Source organism: Vicia villosa, linkage group LG4, assembly GCF_029867415.1.
Source record: "Vicia villosa cultivar HV-30 ecotype Madison, WI linkage group LG4, Vvil1.0, whole genome shotgun sequence".
In the NCBI taxonomy this organism is placed as follows: Eukaryota; Viridiplantae; Streptophyta; class Magnoliopsida; order Fabales; family Fabaceae; genus Vicia; species Vicia villosa.
In genome coordinates this window covers 190,634,884-190,657,267 of record NC_081183.1, presented here as the reverse complement: position 1 = coordinate 190,657,267, position 22,384 = coordinate 190,634,884, and the positions used below count along the sequence as shown (strand labels likewise).

The following is a 22,384-nucleotide window of genomic DNA, read 5'->3' as shown; positions in this document are numbered from 1 at the left end:
AAACTCAATTAATTATAATAATAATCATAAAGTAATACTGGATGCTACATTATTATTGAGTAAAAAATGAAGTTCATTCTAAATTCGTAAATTAATATATCAATAAAAAAAACAATAATTTGTACACGTAGGCAAAATGGAACCGTTATTTTGATTTTTTTTTCTCATATACGTCCCTTTTACAAAATTTACAAGCAGTGTCGTTTGCGTAACGTCTCTTAGAAGATTCATTCCCACGGCAAAACGCAAATATCCACTTCCAACTTCAAGGTTTGTTCTTTATACTCTTCTACGTCGTTTTCATCGTTTACTATATTTATTTATTTCATAATATAACAATAAATAAATTTAGTAAGAAAATTTAATTAAATAAATATAATAAATAGCGTGTCAACAAAGGATCAAGCGTCAAGCCCCACGTATCCACAACAAAATGACGCAAACTTATTCAAATTGACAAAAATACCCTTCTTCAACAACAACTTCAGTCTCGGCGAGTGCATTTATTCTTTCTTACTACGCGCGTACGTGTGTCACAGTTTTCGCTTCACTCTTTCTGGTGGCTCAGCTTCCACCTTCTCATTTTCGGTGTTAAATTTTCCAAAATCCAAATTCACAATCACGCGGCGTGTGGCTCTCTCATCATATACGACAGTTACACTCATCACGCACAGTTTTAGCAACGCCGAATCGTAACGGTCAAATTTTCGCTCCCATTTTTCAATCACTGAAGAAAATCACACTCGCGATTTTTTCTCTGCTACATTATGATTCTTAATGCTTCACGGTACTGGTTTGATTTTTAGGGTTCTGGTTTTGAGCGATGAGTTTCGTGCATTTATTCGTACATTTAGCATTGGAATTGAAATTTTGAGAGAGAAATGGTGACTGCGGTTTCCACGACGAAAGTTACGAAGAGAGCACCAACACCGAAGAGACCACCGTTGTTACCGTCTGAATCGGATAATGCAATCGCTCCGCCTGCTCCGCCGAGAAGGCCGAAAGCACGAGAAGTTACTTCTCGGTACATGTCTTCGTCTTCTTCGTCGTCGTCTTTTTCGTCGCCTCCTAAAAGAAGTAACTCGCCGTTGGTGACTAGAGCAGTGAATTCGAATATGAATTTGACGAGGCAGAAATTGACGCCGGCGGTGATGCAGAGGTCTCAGTCGACGGAGCGGCGGAGGCAAGGAACTCCTCGACCTAACAACGGTGAGACTCCGGTTGCTCAGAGAATGTTGTTTACTTCGACTAGGAGTTTGTCTGTTTCGTTCCAGGGAGAGTCATTTTCGTTTCAGGTCAGCAAAGCGAAACCGCCGCCGGCGAGTCAGAGTGTGAGGAAAAGTACGCCGGAGAGGAGGAAAGTAACGGCGACTACACCGATAGCTACGAGAGGGAGAGTTAACGGAAATTCCGATCAGATGGAGAATTCGGTTTCGAGGTCATTAGATCAGCACCGGTGGCCGGGGAAATCACAACAGCAACAAGCGAATTTCATGAACAGAAGCTTGGATTGTGGTATTTCATTGAGATATTCGAATGGACCTGGAAACAACGTGGTTAGGTCATTGCGTGATTCGTTGTTGGATCCTCGAGTGTCTCAGGAAGCTGCATTGAGATTTGAAAGCAACAAAAATGGCGGATCTGAACCTGAAATTGAACCTGAAGAACTTGTTCCTTCTGATAATGATAGCGTAACTTCTGGTAGTTCTTCTGGAGCTCATGATAATGGAGGAAAAGAAATGCACGGAGGTTCTCGTGTTGTGCCGGCGAGGTTCTTGCAAGAGGCTAATAATCCGTTACGGCGCCAAACAGATCTTCCGTCTCCAAGGAACGGTGGAATTGGAAATAAAGCCGTGGATCCTCCAAAGCTTTTGGTGCCGAAGAAATCAGCGTTGTTTAGTCCTGCATCCTCTCCACGAGGAATTGTGAATAGCCGGTTACAAGGTTCTCCTATTCGTTCTGCTGTTCGTCCTGCTTCTCCGAGTCCGCTAGCCTCATCATCACCGTGGTCTCCTTCCCGTGGCGCGAGTCCTTCTCGAGGAAGAAATGGAATCGTTAGTAGTCTGACTAGTAGATTTGTTAACGAGCCTTCTGTTTTGAGTTTTGCTGTTGATGTTCCGAGGGGGAAGACGGGAGAGAACAGGGTAGCTGATGCACATTCATTGAGACTTATGCATAACAGGCTAATGCAATGGCGATTTGTGAATGCTAGAGCAGATGCTTCCCTCTCTGTACAAACATCGAATGCTGAGGTATCTTTTCTCTTTCCATATTCCAAATTTAGTTTTGTATCGAAATGTTACTATTAATGTCGTGATTGCTTGTGAATTACTCTTTGCAGTTGTATTGAGTCGTTGTGTTGATTGTATGAATGTAAATGGAAAGATAGTTAATGGATTTTCTGTTAATGTATATTCTATGTTTTTACCTGCTAATTGTTTTAAATTTAAAAGCTAGTTATGATACTAATACTTTACTTGTATGTGCATTACTCTTTCAAGTTGTGATTACTTGGGAATTACTCTTTGAAATTGTATTGAAACTCATGTTGATTGAATGGAAAGATAGTTAATAGGTTTTGTGTTGATTTTAGTTCCATTTTAGCAGAGGCCAGTTATGGTTTTATTTGCTAGTTGATGAAGTTAAACGGTAGTTATGCTTCTGATAACATGATTTTTTTTTTTACGGTATTGGATCTCATGTTGATTTGGATGTTAAAAGAAAGATAGTGAATGTATTTTGTTATGATTCTAGTTTAGATCAATTCATATATAGGATCTTATATGTTAATACAACTTACTAATATATGTTTTGTTTTTTCCATTTTGGTTTTTTGGTTATTTATTTATTTTTTTAAATATATATTTTTACCGAAATAATCTCTCTTGTATCAGAAAAGCCTCTATGGTGCTTGGGTAGCTACATTGAACCTACGTGAATCTGTTATAGCCAAAAGAGTAGAGTTGCAGCTGTTGAAACAACATTTCAAGCTAATATCGATCCTGAAGGAGCAAGTATGATCCTTAGCTTCATGTGTTGAATTTACTGTTGTATTTTAGCACTGATATGATTTTTTTAATCATTTCACCATTATTTAAATATGCGTGTGAGTTGTGCCTTCATAGAATGACAAATTACAATCATTCCATGGCATTTGGCTTCATGTAGATAGTTTTATTACTTGTCCATTTGTATCATGTCTGGGCACATTAGCCAAAACTCATTTGTGCGGTGTTGTTCTCTGCTAGAGTTTAATATGAATATATTTGGCAAATTGAAATTGTGCCAAAATGTATTCATTATCTATACTTTTCTCTTTTCATCATATGCATATGCTCGAGGCATATTTACTTCTACTTGTAGGTAACGTGGATATGGTTACATTGACTTCATTTTCAGCTTTCATAAGTTCTTAATGGAAACTATTTTACTCAGATGATCTATTTGGAAGACTGGGCTATTCTCGACCGGGTGTACTCTGACTCGCTATCCGGAGCAACTGAAGCGCTAAAGGCCAGCACCTTACGCCTTCCTGTTTTTGGTGGGGCCAAGGTATTATCATCTTCTCTTTGTTATTTCTTTGATTATTATATTATAGTTACTCAGTTACAAAGTAATTCAATTGCTATTACCTATTAGCATATCTGGATTAATATGGAACCCCTGTATTCTGCTACAGATAGATCTACTAAATTTGAAGGATGCCATCTGTTCAGCAATGGATGTGATGCAGGCTATGGCTTCCTCCATATGTCTCTTGTTACCAAAAGTATGCAATCCTTTTATATGCTGTCTTCATGAATGTTGGATCTCAATTATATTTGTGACAAAATGATCGTATATTCTATGAATGTGGTATATTATCATTTTCAAGCTAGATTGTGGTAGAAAAATCAACTGAAGTTATTTATTCTATGCATATTTGTGTCCCTTTTCCATGATGTCTTAATGAATGTTGGATCTCAATTATATTTGTTTTAAAGTGATGGGTAAATTCTATGGTTGTGGAAGAAAATCAACTGAATGTATTCTAGGCAATAGGCATATATTTGTGTGTGTTTCTTACCAAGCAACCTAAAAATAAAAGCACAAAAGTTTTAAGAGGTTAATACACAGGCATAAGAATCAATGCAAGCAAGTGGAATGTCATTATAGAGTTTGTTTTGTTTTAGTACAATCTCGCATCTTAAAACTTTCCATCTGAATCACTTCAATCAATTTCACTTAAAAATGTGGTCCAGCATCACAGAAGATTTTAAGACTTTAAGTTACAAATAATTGGATGATGTCTGTCACGGTCAATAAAACTAACCAGTTCCGGATTCAAACATATACTAAGTAAGAATTGCATCTTTACTGTAATAATAATATCATCTCTGTCTCTAAAATCTTCTTAACATATTATCAAACTCTGCTTTTATAATCATTAGAAGTTATATTTCCGTTCCTATTTCCATATACTATTATTATACTGTAATAGCAGTAGTTTCAGATTTCAAATTAGCTGACTTTACTTATAATTTACTAGCTGTACGTAACTTAATGCCCCATCCTCCCTATATAGATCTATTTTATTTTATTTGCTTCTGTCTTATATTATCATTTTAAGATTTCATTTTGTAAATGAGTGTTCATGTATATATAGAATTGTCTACAATACAGCCTTCCTTTTAGTCTTTTGATTACCACATTCAAATGTACGAACTAACATCATTTGATGTGAGGAATGCCATTTTTACACCACATCTTTTTAGTGAGAAGGAAATCTATCCAAGTCACTAAAAGAATCAATGTTGCTTTGCTTTAGAATATCGTTTCTTGTTTTATGATTTTCCCCCTCATTGTCAATATAGTTCGACTAAACCTATATTTGCTTGGTGCATTTGTCCATTTCATTTTATGAGTTGGTTTGTCTAGTTCACTTTATTTGCTTTGTAATCTTCTTTTGTTATGATTGGGAATTTACATATTTACATTTTATCGATAACAAGCATTTGGACTTTAGCAATCAGCATTTAAAAATACCTGAAAGCATTTGCCATTGATAGGTTGTAAATGTAAAGTCACTGGTAGCTGAACTTGTCAACTTAAGTGCAAAGGAGCGATGTTTGCTTGAAGAGTGCCAAGATCTTTTGTCAACAATTAGAACTATGCAGGTAAGTTTTGTAATCTGGAAATAAGTGTTTAAGCGTAAAAGCACTTATCTTTAATTTTATTGGATGATTTTGTTGTATAAAATTGTGGCAGGTATAACTCTAAACTCATTGAAAAATTCTTAATCATTTGCAGGTCAGAGAGAGTAGCCTGATATCACATACTATACAAATGAAATGCTTAACCAGAAATCAGCAATGAAATTACAAGTAAATAACTATATTGTATGACCTGCTCCCTTTTTTGGTGCTAACATCATAACATAGGAGTGGTTAGTTTTTTTAGTTTGGGGTCTTGAGTTCAATGCATGAAACCATCTTGATTGATTAGCAGAGTGAGTATTGCAAAGAGTGGATTTGAATTTGTGGTTCTTCAAATGGAAGTTTGCATAGTTTTTTTTTTGGTCCTTGTATCCTTTTTTTTGTTCAATGATGTATATAAATTGTGTAGCATTTTATATTTTAATTGATTTTATTCTATTTTGTATTTAATTGTGAAATGATATGATTTTATATTTTAATTGATATATTTCATATCATTACTCAGAGAAATATTATGTCTAGTACTAATTGATATATTTAAATACGGATTAGATAAGGAGTTTTTTTTTTTTAATTTTGTTTTCTATTTTATGAAAAAACTATATATTTTCATGTCGGAACATTGTCAGCTTTTTTATATGATTGGAAGAGAGAGAAAAGTAATTAAAAATAGAGAAATGATGTTCCGACATGAAAATCAGCTTAAAAATATATTGGATCTTACACCGTATCAGACTATGATGTTCGGCCTAAAGAAACGTCAAACAGCTTAATTTGCATTTTGTTATTGTATGTATATATTTTTTGATTTAATTGTATGAAATATTAATGATTTTAAAATAATTCTCTCCCCGTCTCACAACCCTTGACTCATTAGGTCATTTCACACCTATTAAGAAAAGAGTATAAAAATAAAAGAGAGAATAATATTTTTACTATAATGACCCTAATATAAATTGATATATGTTTGAGTAAATTCTTAAAGTGATGTGAATTATATCTTAATTCAGTATAAAAATCACGTTTAAATTTAAAAACAAAAATTTTAAATTTTAAATAGAATTTTATTTGAGACAATTAAGCATGTTAAAATTAATTTCACACATCTAATATACATTTTAAATATTTCAAACGTGAAAACATAAACTTATGTGAAAATAAGAAGCGTAACCATAGTAATATCAATAGAAACGAGCAGTAATGTGAGATCAAACGCATAAACAATCAAATGCTAAGTGAAGCTATGAAATGAAATATGTTTTGGGCAGAATGTTGTTAGGTTTTCACTTTTCTTTTAATTTGGACTTATTTGGATGGATGAAAATCTGAATGGGATGAAGGGCACTCCTATCTAGTTTATCTAATTTTAAATCAAAATTGTTTGATTTTAATCTAAAGGCTACTAAAGCTTGAATGCATAACTACATGAATTTTTTTGATAGCAACGAATCTAAGTCCAAGTCATGGCCGGCAAAGTAGGTGAAAATAACAAGGAAGAAATGGTAATCATCGAACATTGATATACACTCTTGTTTCCTTTTTATTGGCTTTAAGAATGAGGAATTGCATTGTCTATGTAGAATATTTATAGAGTAAGGTAACTGATCAACCTAAAGAATATGCCATCCCTCTTGAATTTGCCTGAAGTGAACTTAGATTTAATCCTCAACCAACTTTCACCAAAAGAACTATGTAGAATGTTAGAGGTGTGTACTTTTTTAAGGGACAAATGTAAAAGTGATGATTTATGGGAAAAGCACTTGAGAAACAAATGGGGTAGAGTCATTGGTGAGGCTGCCTATAAAGAGTGGCATTTGCATATTACAATAGCAAAGGAAGGGAATCATAGACCCAACAATCACAATGGATCATTAGGTTCCTTTGTTGGTGTTTGGCCTAATCTCTATCTTTGTTCTTACTTACAAGATTCTTCGTTGCTAATCAATAGTCATCTGTCAAACCACTTCATGATGTCTTTGTATTTCTCTTTGGAACGTGGTAGGTTTTGGTTTCCTGCTCAGGTTTACAAGGTAATTAACAAGTCAATGATTTATAGTTAATTTTAGACTTAGATTTCAATTTTTGTTATGCATAATTATATATTAAATTTGTTTGCAGGGGTTAGTGGTTCACAATGCCTTGGTTAGATATGATTCTGAATCAAATACCTTTCAAGCTAGGTATGCCAAATGTTTATTATCTTATTTTATATTTACTGAATTAATTACATAGAACTAGAGGAGAAAATGTGTTTAATTGATTAACAATAATTTACGAATTTTTTATTTAAATAACTAAATTTTTTTTAAAAAAATCTCTTTTTTCTCAATATTTTCTTAAGTATCCATGTTTTAAATAAAAAATTGGCAACGCAGAGCACGTATATAATTGTCAATTTAATTGGGCTTCCATCTACTTGTCATGTAGTGTCGTCAATTCAATTAGCGTTTTCATATTTATTTGCCAATTTAATTGGTGATACCTCTATTTATTTAAATGCATACATCAACTCAATTGACATATGTACCCTACGTTGTATTTATTTTATTTAAAACTTAGGTATTTTGGTATTAACTTAGTTATTAAAAAATTTGAATTTGAGTGGATTAACTTATTTGAGCTTATCTTATGCCATAAATTGTGACATTATTTGAAAAAACTTATTAAAAATAACTTATAGTATTATTTATAATTTTTTTGAGCTTATTTTTATAAATTCTCAACTATAACTTATAAAAATAAGTATATTATTATTATTGTTATATATTATTATTTTTCGTATTATTACTATTATTATTATTATTATTATTTTTATTATTATATTGTATATAGTTAGATTTTATAAAACACCCAGTTGAATATAAAATAAATTTTAATTATCTTGAAGAATTTAATAATTTGAAAACACCTTATAAATAAATGAAATAAATTACTTTTAAATAAATAATCTTATAAAATATATGTTATTAGACAAATTCAAATAAATAAACATAAACAAAGATGTAGGGTCTGTTTGGTAAAAATAGCGGTTGACTGATAAGTTAGCTGATAGCTTATAGCTTTTGACTGATGGCTGATGACTTATGGCTTATAGAAGATGGTTGAGACGGATAACTTATAAGCTCATTGAACTGTTTGGTAAAATTAGCGGTTCAATTAATTTATAAATGTAAAATGACATAAAAGATATTAATATATAATTATTTTATTTTAAATTAAAATAAATTATAAGAGTTGAAAATAAATTTTAATTAAAATAATTAGGATAAAAAAGGATGAAAAAATAATAAGCTATAAAACATAAGCTAAAACGCTATTTAAAATAGCGTCCGTAAAATAAACTATAAGCTCTTGATGAAAAGACCATTATCAAACGGATCTAAATTATCATATGAGCTTATAAGACATAAGATATAAATTGTAAGCTCAGAAACTTGTCTTACCAAACAGAACCGTAGTCTCACTATCTTTTAGTTTTAGACTTTTAATTGGTCAGTCTACTTAAACATTATTAAAATTACTTATTTAAATAACTTTAAATATGCTAACAAGTCAACCAAATTAAAAAAAAATATTAGACTCCAAAAAATAAAATAAAAAAGTCTATAACATGTTACAAACAAGACTTAGGCCTTGACCTTTTAAGAGACAAGTCTTAAGATTAATAAATTCTAACTTGACTGGATCTATTTTCACACTACACATAACTAATAACCATCTATATGATGTTTCAATTTTTAAAAAAATAATTTTAATACATTTTTCTTTAAAAAATATATAATGTTTTAAAACAAACATCTACAAATAAATTTATTTTAAACAAAACTTCTACAAATAAATTTACTAAATAGTTTTTCATAAAATTTTATAATATATATTTTATCTTTTTGTTATACCCTTTTTATATCACTTTTTTTAGAAAAATTACTTAAATTTAGATCTAGTTTAATAACTTTTTAATAAAGCTCATTTTTAAAAAAACATATTTTAAAAAAAATTAAGTAATATTAATTATATTTTAATCTTCATTAATATATTTATGTTATTGCAAATTAAAATTTTTTCTATAAAAATATCATTATTAAAAATACAAAAAAAAAAAATACTTTTTAAAATTAAAATAACCGAGCATTAATTTAATTTTATTTGATTGATGCAATATGTATAAAACTATTAAATTTATGAGTTAAAAGGTAGTGCACTGACAGTGTAAAATAATTTTACACTGTCATCGAATAGAAAATCATAAATGTGTCATGTCATTAAGTTTTTTTTAAATAAAAAAATGGTTTAATTGGATACATGGGTGTGATTGGTTGACAGGGTAAAAATATTTTACACTGTCAGTGCATCACCCCTTTTCTCTAAATTTATTTTTTCCTTTTCCATCTCTGTTTTCAAATCTTAATGACAAATTGTGTATTTATTTTTGCATGAATAATTTGTGTTAGGTATCAATATGGAGGTTGGCGATTATTTGGAAACAGTGTGGACTGGGATATGGTGAGAGTTCCACCAGTTGATTGTCATCCGTATGTTGTCCATATCTCTGATTGTTTAGACAAGTTAAAACCAGGAAATCATATTGAGATCCAGTGGAGAGCAAGTAATCAAAGTCCTTATGGTATATAACATATATGTTTTCTTTTGCTTGTTTTTATTAATATTGGCAAGATCCTGCAACTGGTTATTATGTTTCTACAAATAATAACTTTGTGAAATGTATATTGCAGATTGGTGGTACGCTGTTATTAGCCACTTAGAATCGTGTAACAAGAATGAGAATTATTGCCAGTGCCATTGCAGTGGTGAGAAATTTTTTGTAATTATTTTATTAACTCTATTGAATATGTTTAGTTTTGGAGGTTAGTGCTAAAAAAAAATTATATATAGTTTTTATTGATGTTTTTTCCTTCAAATCTGTGAGATATTGGATCGAATTCTAGGGTTAAACATGTTAAATTAGGTTTTAGTGTTTAAACCCTAATTTGTTAAGTTAACTTGTTTATTAAGTTGGCTTGTGCAATGGGCCTTGTGGAAAAAGCCCATTAGTTAGTATGTTAGGTTTTATTATAAATAGCATATTAGTCTCTCATCATTGCTAAGCTGCAAATCCTAATTTAGGGTGAGAGAGGTTATTTGTTATTCTTGTAAACTTGTAACCTTGTTTTAAGAGAAAGTAAAAGAATAGCAGTTATAATCAATATTTGTGTTCTCCTCTTCTTCCTTGTTCTTTATTCATCCCTTATTTTATACTTTTTTCGTGGTATTGAATTCACAACAAAATCCTTCAAATACATTCCTTAATGTGTCTGTTTCTAACGGGACCCTCTTTGAGGTTCATAAACAATTTTATGTGCTATAGTTGCTAGGTTATCTGCTATAATCTTTATGATGATCTTGAATTAAAAATCAGCTAAAGCAAGATGCCTAAGATTTTCTGTGTATATGATAGATACGTTGATAGTGGAGTTCAAGCAATATCCTGAAAGATCAAATATGAGACGAATAACATTATTAAGAAAGAATGGCGAACAAGGTGATCGAGCAGGTGGAGGTGGATTCTATGGAGGAATTAGAAAGCTTTATAGTCTTGATGAAATTGAAACATGGAACAAATTATTCCTTCTGGTAACCAATGTATGTAATTTGGTAGTCTAATAAAATGAATATAGCTTAACCTTTTAAATCTGTTTTTAAGATGGAAGTGTTTATCAATGAATAATTCATATACTTATGTATTACTTTTACTAACAGTTGGAGCATAGATTCTTTATGCATCCAGTGGCAGCACAGTTCCCAATCCACTAGATTTTCAACTGAATTTCAGGTAATGTGATGATTGTGTTTATATAGAAATTAAATATTGTTTTTATTTGGGTTAACCGTTAAAAAGTAAAATTTATTTTGCACCTTGGATATGGCTTCTGATTTTTATATCTTTTTACCAATTTAATTTTTATATTAGGTTGGTTTTGGTGATGTTTTTATCACTAACCCTTTATATTGAAATCGTTTCTTAAGCCGAGAACTTGTGCATCCCCTTACTCAAACATTCTTGATTGATTTTTAACTGAATCAGATTATTTATTCAATGTATCTAAAAAAAGAATTTTTTCTTATAAATGGGACCAGAGGGAGTAGTTCAGAATTCTAAAGCATGGCGCCAAACAAAATATTTGCCCGGATAAGACAAGTTGATTTGCAAGGAGAATGAAGAACAATATATACATATCTTGTAATTGTTATTTGTTATTTTGAAGAACAAGTTAATTTCACGTAATTGGTCAAAGAGTGGAAATAAAATATCTCAAATGGGAATTTTGTCCCTCAGTGATAAATTTACCATTTAACAATGTTATCAAAATGTCATCCTTTTGAATTCACTAATTATCTATTAATCTCAACTAACAACAAATAAAGCACTTAGGAATTTAGTTTGTCTCAACTGACAACAATTAGAGAACGTAAGAGGATATGGGATATTAAATCCCCCCTTAACTTGAAATTTGGTAAGGATAAGAAGAAAGAAAACGGGAAACCAGAAGAGAGAAAGAAAGAAGGGAAGAGAGAAAGGAAGGAGGAAGAGGCAGCCATGGAAATCATTATTCTCACCACCAAATCATCTCAATTTATCCATCATCATCATCATCTATCAAGGTGTATTCCTAGATAGTGTTAGCTTTAGGGGGAATATTTCATGCTTTAGGAAAGTTAGGGTTTGTGTCAAAACATGTTATTTCTGAATCTTTGTGCTATACTTGATATTCTTGATGCTTGATAGGTTTTTGCTATGATAAGTTATGCTAGTTTGTGTTATTTGATGCATTAGTTTTGAGATGTGGTGGCGTTTTTCCTATTGTTGTGTTTCTGATAAACCTGAGACATGTCATCCTCGCTAAGCAGGAATGGGCTCTCTAAGAGAGATAAGGGGAATTTGTGAAGAAAACTACCTGCCAGGCCTCGCTACAAACTCTCTAGCCCTCGTTAAGCAAGTGTTCGCTCGCTGTGTCCTTGCTAGACCTTGCTAAGCGAGTTGTGGAATTCTCTAGTTTTATGGTTACTGTATTGTCTCACTAAGAGCTCACTAAGTGAGTGAAAACATGGAGAAACGTAAATGTTTCTTGTTTCCACCATAAAATTGAAACTATAGTTTTGATGGGTATGAGGTATGATACATTGGAATAACATTTATTTCATAATATGGAATGTTAGAGTATGTTATGGCGTGTTTGGGTATAGTTTGGAGGGTCAAAGAATGAAGAAGTTGAGTTTAGAGTTGATTTATGGTGTTTTTGTAATGTCCATGTTCACTTAGCGAGGTAGATTCACGCTTAGCGAAAACTACTGTCATGGAAATTCTGACAGATTTGAAATTAGCGTATATTGAATTCCATAACTCGAATTCAGATGCGGTTAGATACGTTTGATTGCTTATTTTAATATCTATCTGATGATGGTGCTTGATGATACTTGTTTTCATGTTTTCTATTGATGAATGAATTATACTTTCCTTTGCTTATGTGTGTCTTATGACTTATATTATAATATGTTTCATCGAATAAAAAAAATGGATTAAAACCTATGATAATGAGGAAGGTAAAACCTAGGTATGTAACTACGTGAATGAATTAGAAAGGTAACTTAGGTTATAAAAATAACTTAGGTGGTGATGCTTGGACACGAAGGTACCTCGGTGTGTACCTCGGACGAGTAGTCGCTTGAGTATGAATAGATGGACTTCGTCTGAAACATGTTGTGATAATATGAGAATTGGTGGATGTGATCACCTAGTGATTAATGAGTGCAATCACGAGAATATTGAGAACTAGTCACATATTCAGAATTTACCCTTGTTCGTGCACATCCCAATTGAGATGCTTATGTAAAATGGAATTGGAATGTGACACCAATGATTCGTGCCTCACAATGAGTTTGAGTCCCAATTATGGATTGAGCCCATGGAGGAGAGGTGGACGCCTAAGTGGGTTCGAGTCTCATACGAGTGACAGTTTTTAAAGTGGGTTTGAGTCCCATGGAGAACTCGAATCCACAAGAAAGCCAAATAATACGGACATGCATGAACCGACCAGTGGTTAAAACATAAAAATTTAACAAAGTCACGGCAGTTTACTGCAGCCACTACAGTTTATTCAAACTACTTCATTTACAATTAATTATTATTATTTTCTGACATAAGAGAGGCTTAAGTCCAGAAAAGCTACTCTCTATATTTATGCTCTTAAATGCATTTATTAACTTGATTGATAGAGTATTTTAAAATATATATTTACCGCCAAATTCAGCACAACACATTAATCGTGGAAGATATCACCATCACAACAACCCCTTAAAGTTTAAGATAGTACCAAATCAATATAGAACAAACAAATCTGGTAATGGGAAAGTTTAAAGTTGGTATGTAGAACATCTGGCAAAAGCATGTACACAAGTTTTTTTGCGTTTATTAGCATTTAATTGATCAACCAGCTAGTCAAGTGAAGTTAGTGAGGAAAGGTGTATGGATGTAAAGACGAGTGACTTGGAAATATAATGGCACCTTGATTTGTAGACAGATGTGCCCTCAGAGAACGTGTGAACATTAAACCAAAGATGTGTTGTGTTTGTGAGATGCTTGTAGTAGTGTGTAGAAGCCAAATGTCATGTAATTGAGATTGATGCCAACTTGTATAGTATAGTTGTATTGTGTGGACAACAACTACACCACAACATCAATGAGATTCTATATGTTTAATTAATATATGCTCATTTAAATTCAGTATTTAATTATTATTAGCGTAAGAAGAAACAATTTTCTTGAGAAAAACAAAAAAAAAATGAAAAAGTTAAGGATTTAAAAAGTTGTTAAGTTTTTTAAGTTACTTTTAGTGTCAAAAATAAGATTAATTTAATAATTTTATTTATTTATATATCTTTATTATTATTAATTAAATTTTTATTTATAGTTTATTTATTTACTATTTTTAATTAAAATTTCTTCCACTAAATTTTAATAATTACTATCTAACCACTATTTTTTGTGAAGACACGAAGAAAAGAAAATGAAGCGGAAAAAAATAAAAATAATGAAAAGTAAAAGATAATCACTATTTTTAAAGAGACGAAGAAGAAGAAAAGGAAATGAAGCGGAAAGAAATAAAAATAATAAAAAGTAAAGAGATAAGGTAAGAAAAAAATGCACCAACTATTTATAGATATTTGATTTAATTATTTGGCCTATTTTTGTTCTCAAACTTTTTTCTTGAGAGTTTCTATTATATCAAATGTGAGTTTTTTATATGTTATGTCCACAGACCTTCCCACAATAAAAAACAGGAGATAATTAACCTATAGAGAAAAAAAAAACTCATTTAACTACTTTGCTAATTTTTTTTTGTTTAAGCAAGATGATATAAAATAGAGAACTAAGGATTCTCAAAACCTGAATACAAAACTAAACGAGAAAACCCCGATAAAAAATGAGAGGAATTACAAACCAATTAGAGTTACGAAAGAAATAACAAATGATCTTTGTTAAATTCGTAAAAGCTACAAATTGGATGAGTAATTTCTCCTATTAAAGCCCATTTCCAAATCAAAGATTTGATACTCCAAACCGTATTATCCACATTCAAACCTTAGTTCTAGAAGCATATCCCATTCCTAGATAACCAAATGATCCACAGAATAGCTAACCACATAACTCTTAATTTTCCCTCTTTAACCTCCTTTTTTTACAAGGACACCGGGTTTGGCGCTTTTGAAATCAATGTCAGAAAAGAAGAAATCACCGCCTTTGAAATTTCGCAACCGGTATGAAAATAGTTGAAAAACGCACAAAATCCTCTTTAAGGAAATACCAACACATTTTTATAAACAAAAAAGAATAACCATCCAGACCCGAACTCTTAGAGCTCCCATAACTCCAAATAGCTTCCTTGATTTCTTCTTCTTGAAAAGGACTTTCAAGAGACAAACAATCCTCGGAACTAATGCCCTTAAACGTGATTCCATCTAAAAACATTATATTTGTTTCCAACTCAATAAATTCATTAGAGAACTGTTTTCGAACCTTTTCCTTAACATCCTCCTCCTTCTCCAACAAGCCATTAGGAGTGTTAATCGAACCTATATGATTATAACTTCTTCTTTCCTTCACTACTTTGTGGAAAAACTACTATTGGAATTGTCATCGTTAAGCCATTTGAGTCTTGACTTTTGGACGAGCATATTCTCCTTTATCTTCAAATTCAACCAAAACCTCTTGTTCGCTTCATTCATATCGTTGAGAGTAACGAAATGCAATTCATCCGACACTACTTCCAAACTTACATCCCCAACATTTAGATCCCTCACATTTTCCTCCACTTCCAAATCAATCTTTTCAAACACCATTTTGTTCTACCATTTGAGTTTATCTTTAAGGCGTCTAAGTTTTTCTTTAAGAACAAAATCCTCTCTACCATCCACTACCAACTCTTTTCATTCCCTCTCCCCAAAAGGAATGAAAGAATTCAAGAAAAACCACTCATTATTGAACTTGAATGGTTTTGGTCCCCAATTGACATTGTCCACCACTATCCAAACCGAACAATGATGAGAAATATCTCTCCGACCAATAAGTTGACCCACCACCCCCTCATCTATTCCCAATGATATTCGACACAAGGAATCGATCAGTTATACTCATGGACCTCACATCCCCACTATGCCAAGAATATTGTTTTCCTTTGCAAGGAATGCCCACCAAACCACTATCTTCAATGAAGTTACTAAAAAGCTCTGAACCATTATCAATCTCCCCCGCCCTCCTCCCTTTCCTTTCACTTTGATTCTTAGTAGCGTTGAAGTCCCCACCAAATATCCACTCCCTATCATTATAAGCTTCCTTCAAATTCAACAACTTACCCCACAACTCTTTCTTCTTGCTAAGATTACAAGAAGAGTACACATTAACCATATAATAAAGATTATTCTTCCACGAAACTTTGACCCCCAAGTAACCCTCTCATTTGAAACTATACAATACTTCCACCCTACCGACCCTCCAAAGAGTTAGAATCCCTCCCGACATACCTACCGAATTCGAGAAAGAGAATCCAATATTCGTGTTACTCCACATACTATTCGCGTAAAAATCTTCCGTTTCGGTTAACTTTGTTTCTTGAATCAAAAAAATGTCTCCATCACCCTTGTTAATTAAAGAACTTATTCTTCTCTTTTTAAGAGCATTGTCTTCCCCTCTAGCATTTAGAGATTCTATAATCATTTCAAACAATTGTTGTTCGCCTTCCCTGAAAATTTTCTCTCTAGCTCCGCTCTCTCCAATTCCCCAATCTTTCATAAATTTATTAATTTTTTTTAATTGTCTTATTGACTTATTTAAATCTTTAAACAATAAATCGATTTTATTGGTGTATATTTTAATTGCTTTGAATTTTTATTTTTGATAATATTTGTATGAATTTTTGGTTAATATGTTCTTAAAGTATAAATTGATATTGAGCCATATAAACTTATTATTATTATTTGGTCTCAAATTATTATTAATATATAAGTCCACGAAGAAAGTTATTTCATATATTTATTTTTATTTAAAGTTATTATTCTTCTTTACCTACAAGTTATAAGTGAACGATTTCAATCCAATTTTCACATGTTAATTGAAAAAAATACAGTCAAAATTGTATTATTTATTGTTAAATAAAAAAATGTTCACGTGTGAGATTTTTGATTTAGGCCTTATGATCTATCTAAAGTTAGTTTAGTAGCACGCGCCGTGGAAGGAAGAAAGAAATTGAAGAAAATCACACGCGCCGTGGAAGTAAGAAAAAAATTGAAATATAACGCAAAATATTGACGGCTGTGGGATTTGAACCCACGCCCTTTCGGACCAGAGCCTAAATCTGGAGCCTTAGACCACTCGGCCAAACCGTCCTTGTGGTCTAAGGTGTTCAGTATTAATACTAATCGTATTTTAAATTTTATATTTCACTTATTTTGTTTTTTTATCACACCTCCCTATGGGGTCACCCCCAGCGAAAATCTCAGTTTACACCTGCTTCGGAAATGCATTTTCGAAGTTTTTTTTTTTTTTTTAAATTTTCCCAGACTTCGGAAATGCATCTCCGAAAACACCAAAAGGGGAGTGTTTTCGGAGATGCACTTCCGAAAACACCTTTTTTCAGATTTTAGTGTAATTCGGAAGTGCATTTCCAAATTATGCAGAAGTCTATTTTTTTTATGCTTTTTCTAATAGTCCCGTTTGAAAGATATACAAAACGTATAATATATACAAAACGGAAAAGCCGAACAAAACAAATGACATATCAACGTAAAATACTAATATAATAAATAAAATTCAAATAATATATAAAGACCGAGTCATAGTGTGCGAAATATATAATCTGAATACCAAAACAATAAACCCGAACCCCTACTGAGTATGCCTAACCCTCTCTCCCTGGGACCTCCTCTGCCGCCTGTATGCCGCCGCACGGCCCGTATCAGTGACGATCCTCTCCATCACGGCGACTGCCTCTGGACCGCCCTGATCAACGATACCTCGATCCAACGTGTCTCGCCCAAGCATCTCTATCCGCAGGCAGATCGGCAGGAGATCAATGGCGTGGTCATCCTCGCCCTGCTGGTTCTCCAGGATCTCCTCGTGTGTTGGCCTAGGAGCGCCGGGAGCGTCGGGTCTCATCAGAGGATACTCCACACTGTGCCAGTCTTGGGTGACCCGAATACGACGATACTCCTCCGGGACCACATGACGCTCCCAATCTGCAAATATGCCAGTGAGCTGCACTCGGGTCATTGTGTTGGGAGCAACCTCAAAAGGTGACCTAGGTATCATCTGCACAAATCCAAATTGCCGCATGCACCGCTCAGGGAGATACTGCACCATGGTGTTGGTCCCGCATGCCAACCAGCCAGAATATAACGAGATGCTGTCAAAGGGGACAACATCAATGTAGTCGCTGAATGGCCTCCAACAGATGTCATTGTGCATCGTGAGGTCGAGGTACCCACAGTATGGTGCCATTGCATTGTTCCCCCTCTGGAGAACGTATCGGGCGGCCCTGGGCATGGCGTCCTCGTACTCAGGATCAACGCGGAAGTCGTGGATGCGGGGGATGTAGGAGATGATCCAGCTCTGAAACACAAACACGATAATGTATTAAAAATAAATACGAAACATAAATAAATGTGAAACAATTAAAATGAAACATACCGTAAGTAGTGTGCAGGATCCGGTCAACTGCTTGGTCCTCCAGTTGGAGGCCTCATTCAGCTTCTGGTATAGGTATGCCAGAATAGCTGACCCCCAGTTCCAGTGGTGAACGGTAGTCAAGTCCATGAAATAGCGGAGGTAGGTCACGTCGACGTACCTTGCACTCTTGTCCACAAAGAGTGCAGCGCCTATCACAAACATGTACCAACACCGGAGAGCGCAGCCACGATGATACTGCACAAATAGGGCGTCATCCTCCTCCTCGAATTCGGCCTCCGCCACAAGGTGGTGCTCGAAATAAGCGCTCAGTATGGAGAACCGGATATGAGGCCCATTTGTCGTCTGGCACTCAAAGTCAGCGACTTCTGGCTCCATACCCAAATAGAGCACCATCCACTCACTGGCTTCGATCCTCTGGATCCGGGAGTGGTCCAACAACGCCCCCCTGATCGACAAGTGGAGAAGACACTGCACATCGTCCAAGGTGATCGTCATCTCCCTAACCGGTAAGTGGAAAGAAGACGTCTCCCTGTGCCACCTCTCCACAAAGGCACCCTGCATGTCGTGGCTGATGGTGGTATACCCCGTCATGCTCAGCCCACTAAGCCCTGAAGCTCTCATCGCGTCGTTAAACCACTCAGCATTCGGTTTAAACAGACTGAAAACCTTCTGGGAGTGGTTCACCATTTTCAAAGTCTCTCTCTCCTGTTACAACAAAAACAAATAAAAAAGTATGTTAATTAGACCGTTAAGAAAATGTTGAGTAAACGGCTAAATTAAAAACGGTTAAATAATAAAGTCGGGCAAATTATAAAAAATACCTCTCCCCTCAGATACGCCGAGCGACGTGTTCGTGGTAGGTAATCAGCAAGGTAGTCTCACTGGGCCCTCCCGGGTAGCCCTCCTCCTGCTTCTCCTCCTCCCCGTGTGGAGGGTCAACATCTGGTACCTCCTCCGCCTCGTTGTATGTCACTGCCTCCTCCTCCTCTCGCTGGCGGGAAGAAGATATCCGAGCCAGACGACTCCTCGATCCAGATGCAGAGGTACCCTCGTCCATCTGCACGGGAACTCGCACCCGTCCCCGGCCCTGCCCCCGGCCCTGCGTCGACGTCAGCCGCGTCGCCCGCTCGCATCTAGCCGACGCAGTCTGGGTCTCTCTACCCTGTCTGATGCGTGCTTGGTTGTCTGCCATGTTCCTGAAAACAATTGAAATCAATAAGAATGCGAGACAATAGAAAAAACTAAATGAATGATAAGTATTACTCTTTGATTAGTGTTACCGCTATCTATGCATGAATATATATTACACATTCAATTTATATATATATATATATATATATATATATATATATATATATATATATACACTAAAAAATACATCCATATAATTTAAAACACAACAATGGTATGAACGTTACATTTAAAAAAAATAAGAATGCGAGACGATAGAAAAAACTAAAAAAAAATCATTTCTGGACAACTTCGGAAGTTCATTTCCGAAACTGAGAATGAAGGTGTTTTCGGAAATGAACTTCTGAAACACCCCTGCGAAGAAGTTTTCTGCAACTTCCATGGGAGACCCCAAAAACCAACATTAAAACAACTTGTAATGCTTCTAAACAACCTAAATACTACTAACAACCTACGTCTATATCATTTTTGCAATTTCTAAAAACCCTAACATGCATTTGAATTATGGATCTAAGGATTATAAAACTTACAAATTGAAGGTGATTGGAGGGCTTTTAAATGTAGTATAGCAAGTAGATGGAGCCTTTGATGCAGCCTTGGAAGTGGGTTTGCAGAAAATTTCAGAGGGGTTGAGTTTGATATTGGTTTAGGGTAAATGATTTGGGGGGAGGGGACTGTTTTGCTAAATCTGCAAAACGCGCAGTATTTCGGAAATACACTTCCGAAATGCTGTTTTCGGAAGTGCATTTCCGAAATAAGACAAATTTTGATAAAAAAAGGCGCTTTCGGAGATGCATCTCTGAAAAAAACATTTTCTTACATTTCAGAAATGCATTTGCAAAGTAAGGGGTATATTTGATTTTTCACCAGAGGTGACCAAGAAAGTTGGGAGATAAGTAAAGAAATTTTCTTATAGGATCCTTTATGTTATGTGTGGGAACATGATATCATAATAAATTTAATATATTTAAGTAGAAATTCACTTGCATATAGTTATAATATTCTTGCTATGATATGAACAAAAATTTAAAAACTTGTGCATCAAAGTCCACGCGTTCAGCACATTTAACTTACTATGACCAAAAAAATTGATTTTCAATAGAAAAAAAAGTCTAGTATGAACACTGTAGTAAGGGTATATATACCTTATCACCTTCATTCAATTTTCCCTCTTACACGCAAAGGGTTTTTGGCCTAAAATTAGGCACCTTCTTAACTATCCAAAAACGGTGTTTTATCTTTATCCATTCTTATCATAAGTTGGAATTTTCATGTTACTGAAGGAAAGTAATTTAGCGTCCTAAAAAATGACGTGAAGATTGAATACCGTAGCAATTATGTGATAAGTAATTGACACGTACAATACTAAGTAATTACACGACAAGAATTTCACGTTCCTTTTCTTCTACATCGTACACATAATAAGCACACATGTAAAACGTAACACACATCATTGTTTAATGTTTGTGGATGGTTGATTGGCTCTTAGCAATCTTATAGGACCATTAACATTCAATGAATATTATAAATTTCAGTACAAGTAAAGGTAATAACTATTTGAGGATATATCATATAAAGAAAATGCACGTGTCTTTTCCATCAACACAGTGTGATGATCAGTGTGTAAAATGCCAAATTTTTATTCTTATCTATAAACATTCTCATCCTCTACTCTACTACAATATTATTTTTTCTAAATCATTAGATAGATTGAAACTTTTTTGTTTGAGATAGAGACTTTTTTGTTGTTTATCTAACTTTACTTGTTAAAAATAAAGGAAAATGGGATAAGGAGGAAAAATAAAACGTGAGCAGCACTTTACATGTGTGAAACGCTACGATCACTTATGTCGGCAACGGGAATATAATATAGGTGAATACGCTGGTACCCATGAGTTTAGTTGGGTACCCGTACCTTCAACCAATCAAATAGAGGAATTCAATGCCACGTCATTCTTATATTTTATTTTAAAATAAACTAAAATTTAAATACATTTTGTACTAAGAGTACTGGTACCAACTTAAACTCATGGGTACCAAAGAATTTGCCTATAATATAATGCATTGTTGTATATTAGTATGAATTTTAAATTAACTATTAAGTGAATCACTCTTTTGATGTTTGAAATGATGAGATTCAGTGTAGTGTTTTAAGTTTATAAACGGATAAATGTCCCATAATATTTTTACAATTAAAAAAATATATTATAAAAATTGTTATTTTTAGTTTTTCAATAGAATATAATTACTTAATTTTTTTATACTATTTAATTTATGTTATGTGTTATTTCTAAATTATTATTTTTCACTTTATATTAATGATAATTGTACTAATAATAGTTCTATTAGATATCAATAAAGTCACATTTAAAAGATCGTGTAAATTGCGATTATGTTTTTATTTTGTGTTTTAAGTTCATTAGAGGTCAATCAATGTGATTAATTCAAATTACCACGACCTTTTAATGATGATTGAGAATCAGACTAGATTATCTCATCTCCCATATTCTTACACCACATTTTGTAAAAATGTCTTCTCAATCATATCTTCATCAAATATTAACTTATGTCATACTTCGACCGACATAATCAATTTTGGCCCAATACTTATTTTAGTTTGGTCACACTCTTCTAGATATATTACTTCAAGCAGGGTGAGCTCTACTGGATCCAATTTGACTCCGACCCACTTTATAACACAACCAAAGAGACCAAACATGTATAGAGTTCCTTAAGCATGAGTTGTGTAAGGGTGAGGTGT

General features: G+C 33.5%; 1 protein-coding gene, 1 non-coding gene and 1 pseudogene across 2 annotated transcripts; 2 read left to right on the top strand and 1 right to left on the bottom strand.

The window, feature by feature from the left end:
* The first annotated feature begins 511 nt into the window (after positions 1-511).
* Positions 512-5,645, top strand: LOC131596487 (protein SNOWY COTYLEDON 3-like). The gene is made up of 6 exons (XM_058869145.1): positions 512-2,252; positions 2,895-3,014; positions 3,436-3,552; positions 3,680-3,769; positions 5,049-5,156; positions 5,290-5,645. Exons 1-6 carry the CDS (start codon positions 882-884, stop codon positions 5,353-5,355), a joined length of 1,872 nt encoding a protein of 623 aa, XP_058725128.1. The 5' UTR covers positions 512-881; the 3' UTR covers positions 5,356-5,645.
* Positions 5,646-6,658: 1,013 nt separating this feature from the next.
* LOC131598584 (F-box protein At2g32560-like) lies at positions 6,659-11,459 on the top strand (annotated as a pseudogene).
* A 5,593-nt stretch (positions 11,460-17,052) lies between these two features.
* TRNAL-UAG (transfer RNA leucine (anticodon UAG)) lies at positions 17,053-17,132 on the bottom strand. The gene has a single exon. It is a non-coding gene; the product is annotated as a tRNA-Leu (tRNA).
* Positions 17,133-22,384: the final 5,252 nt, after the last annotated feature.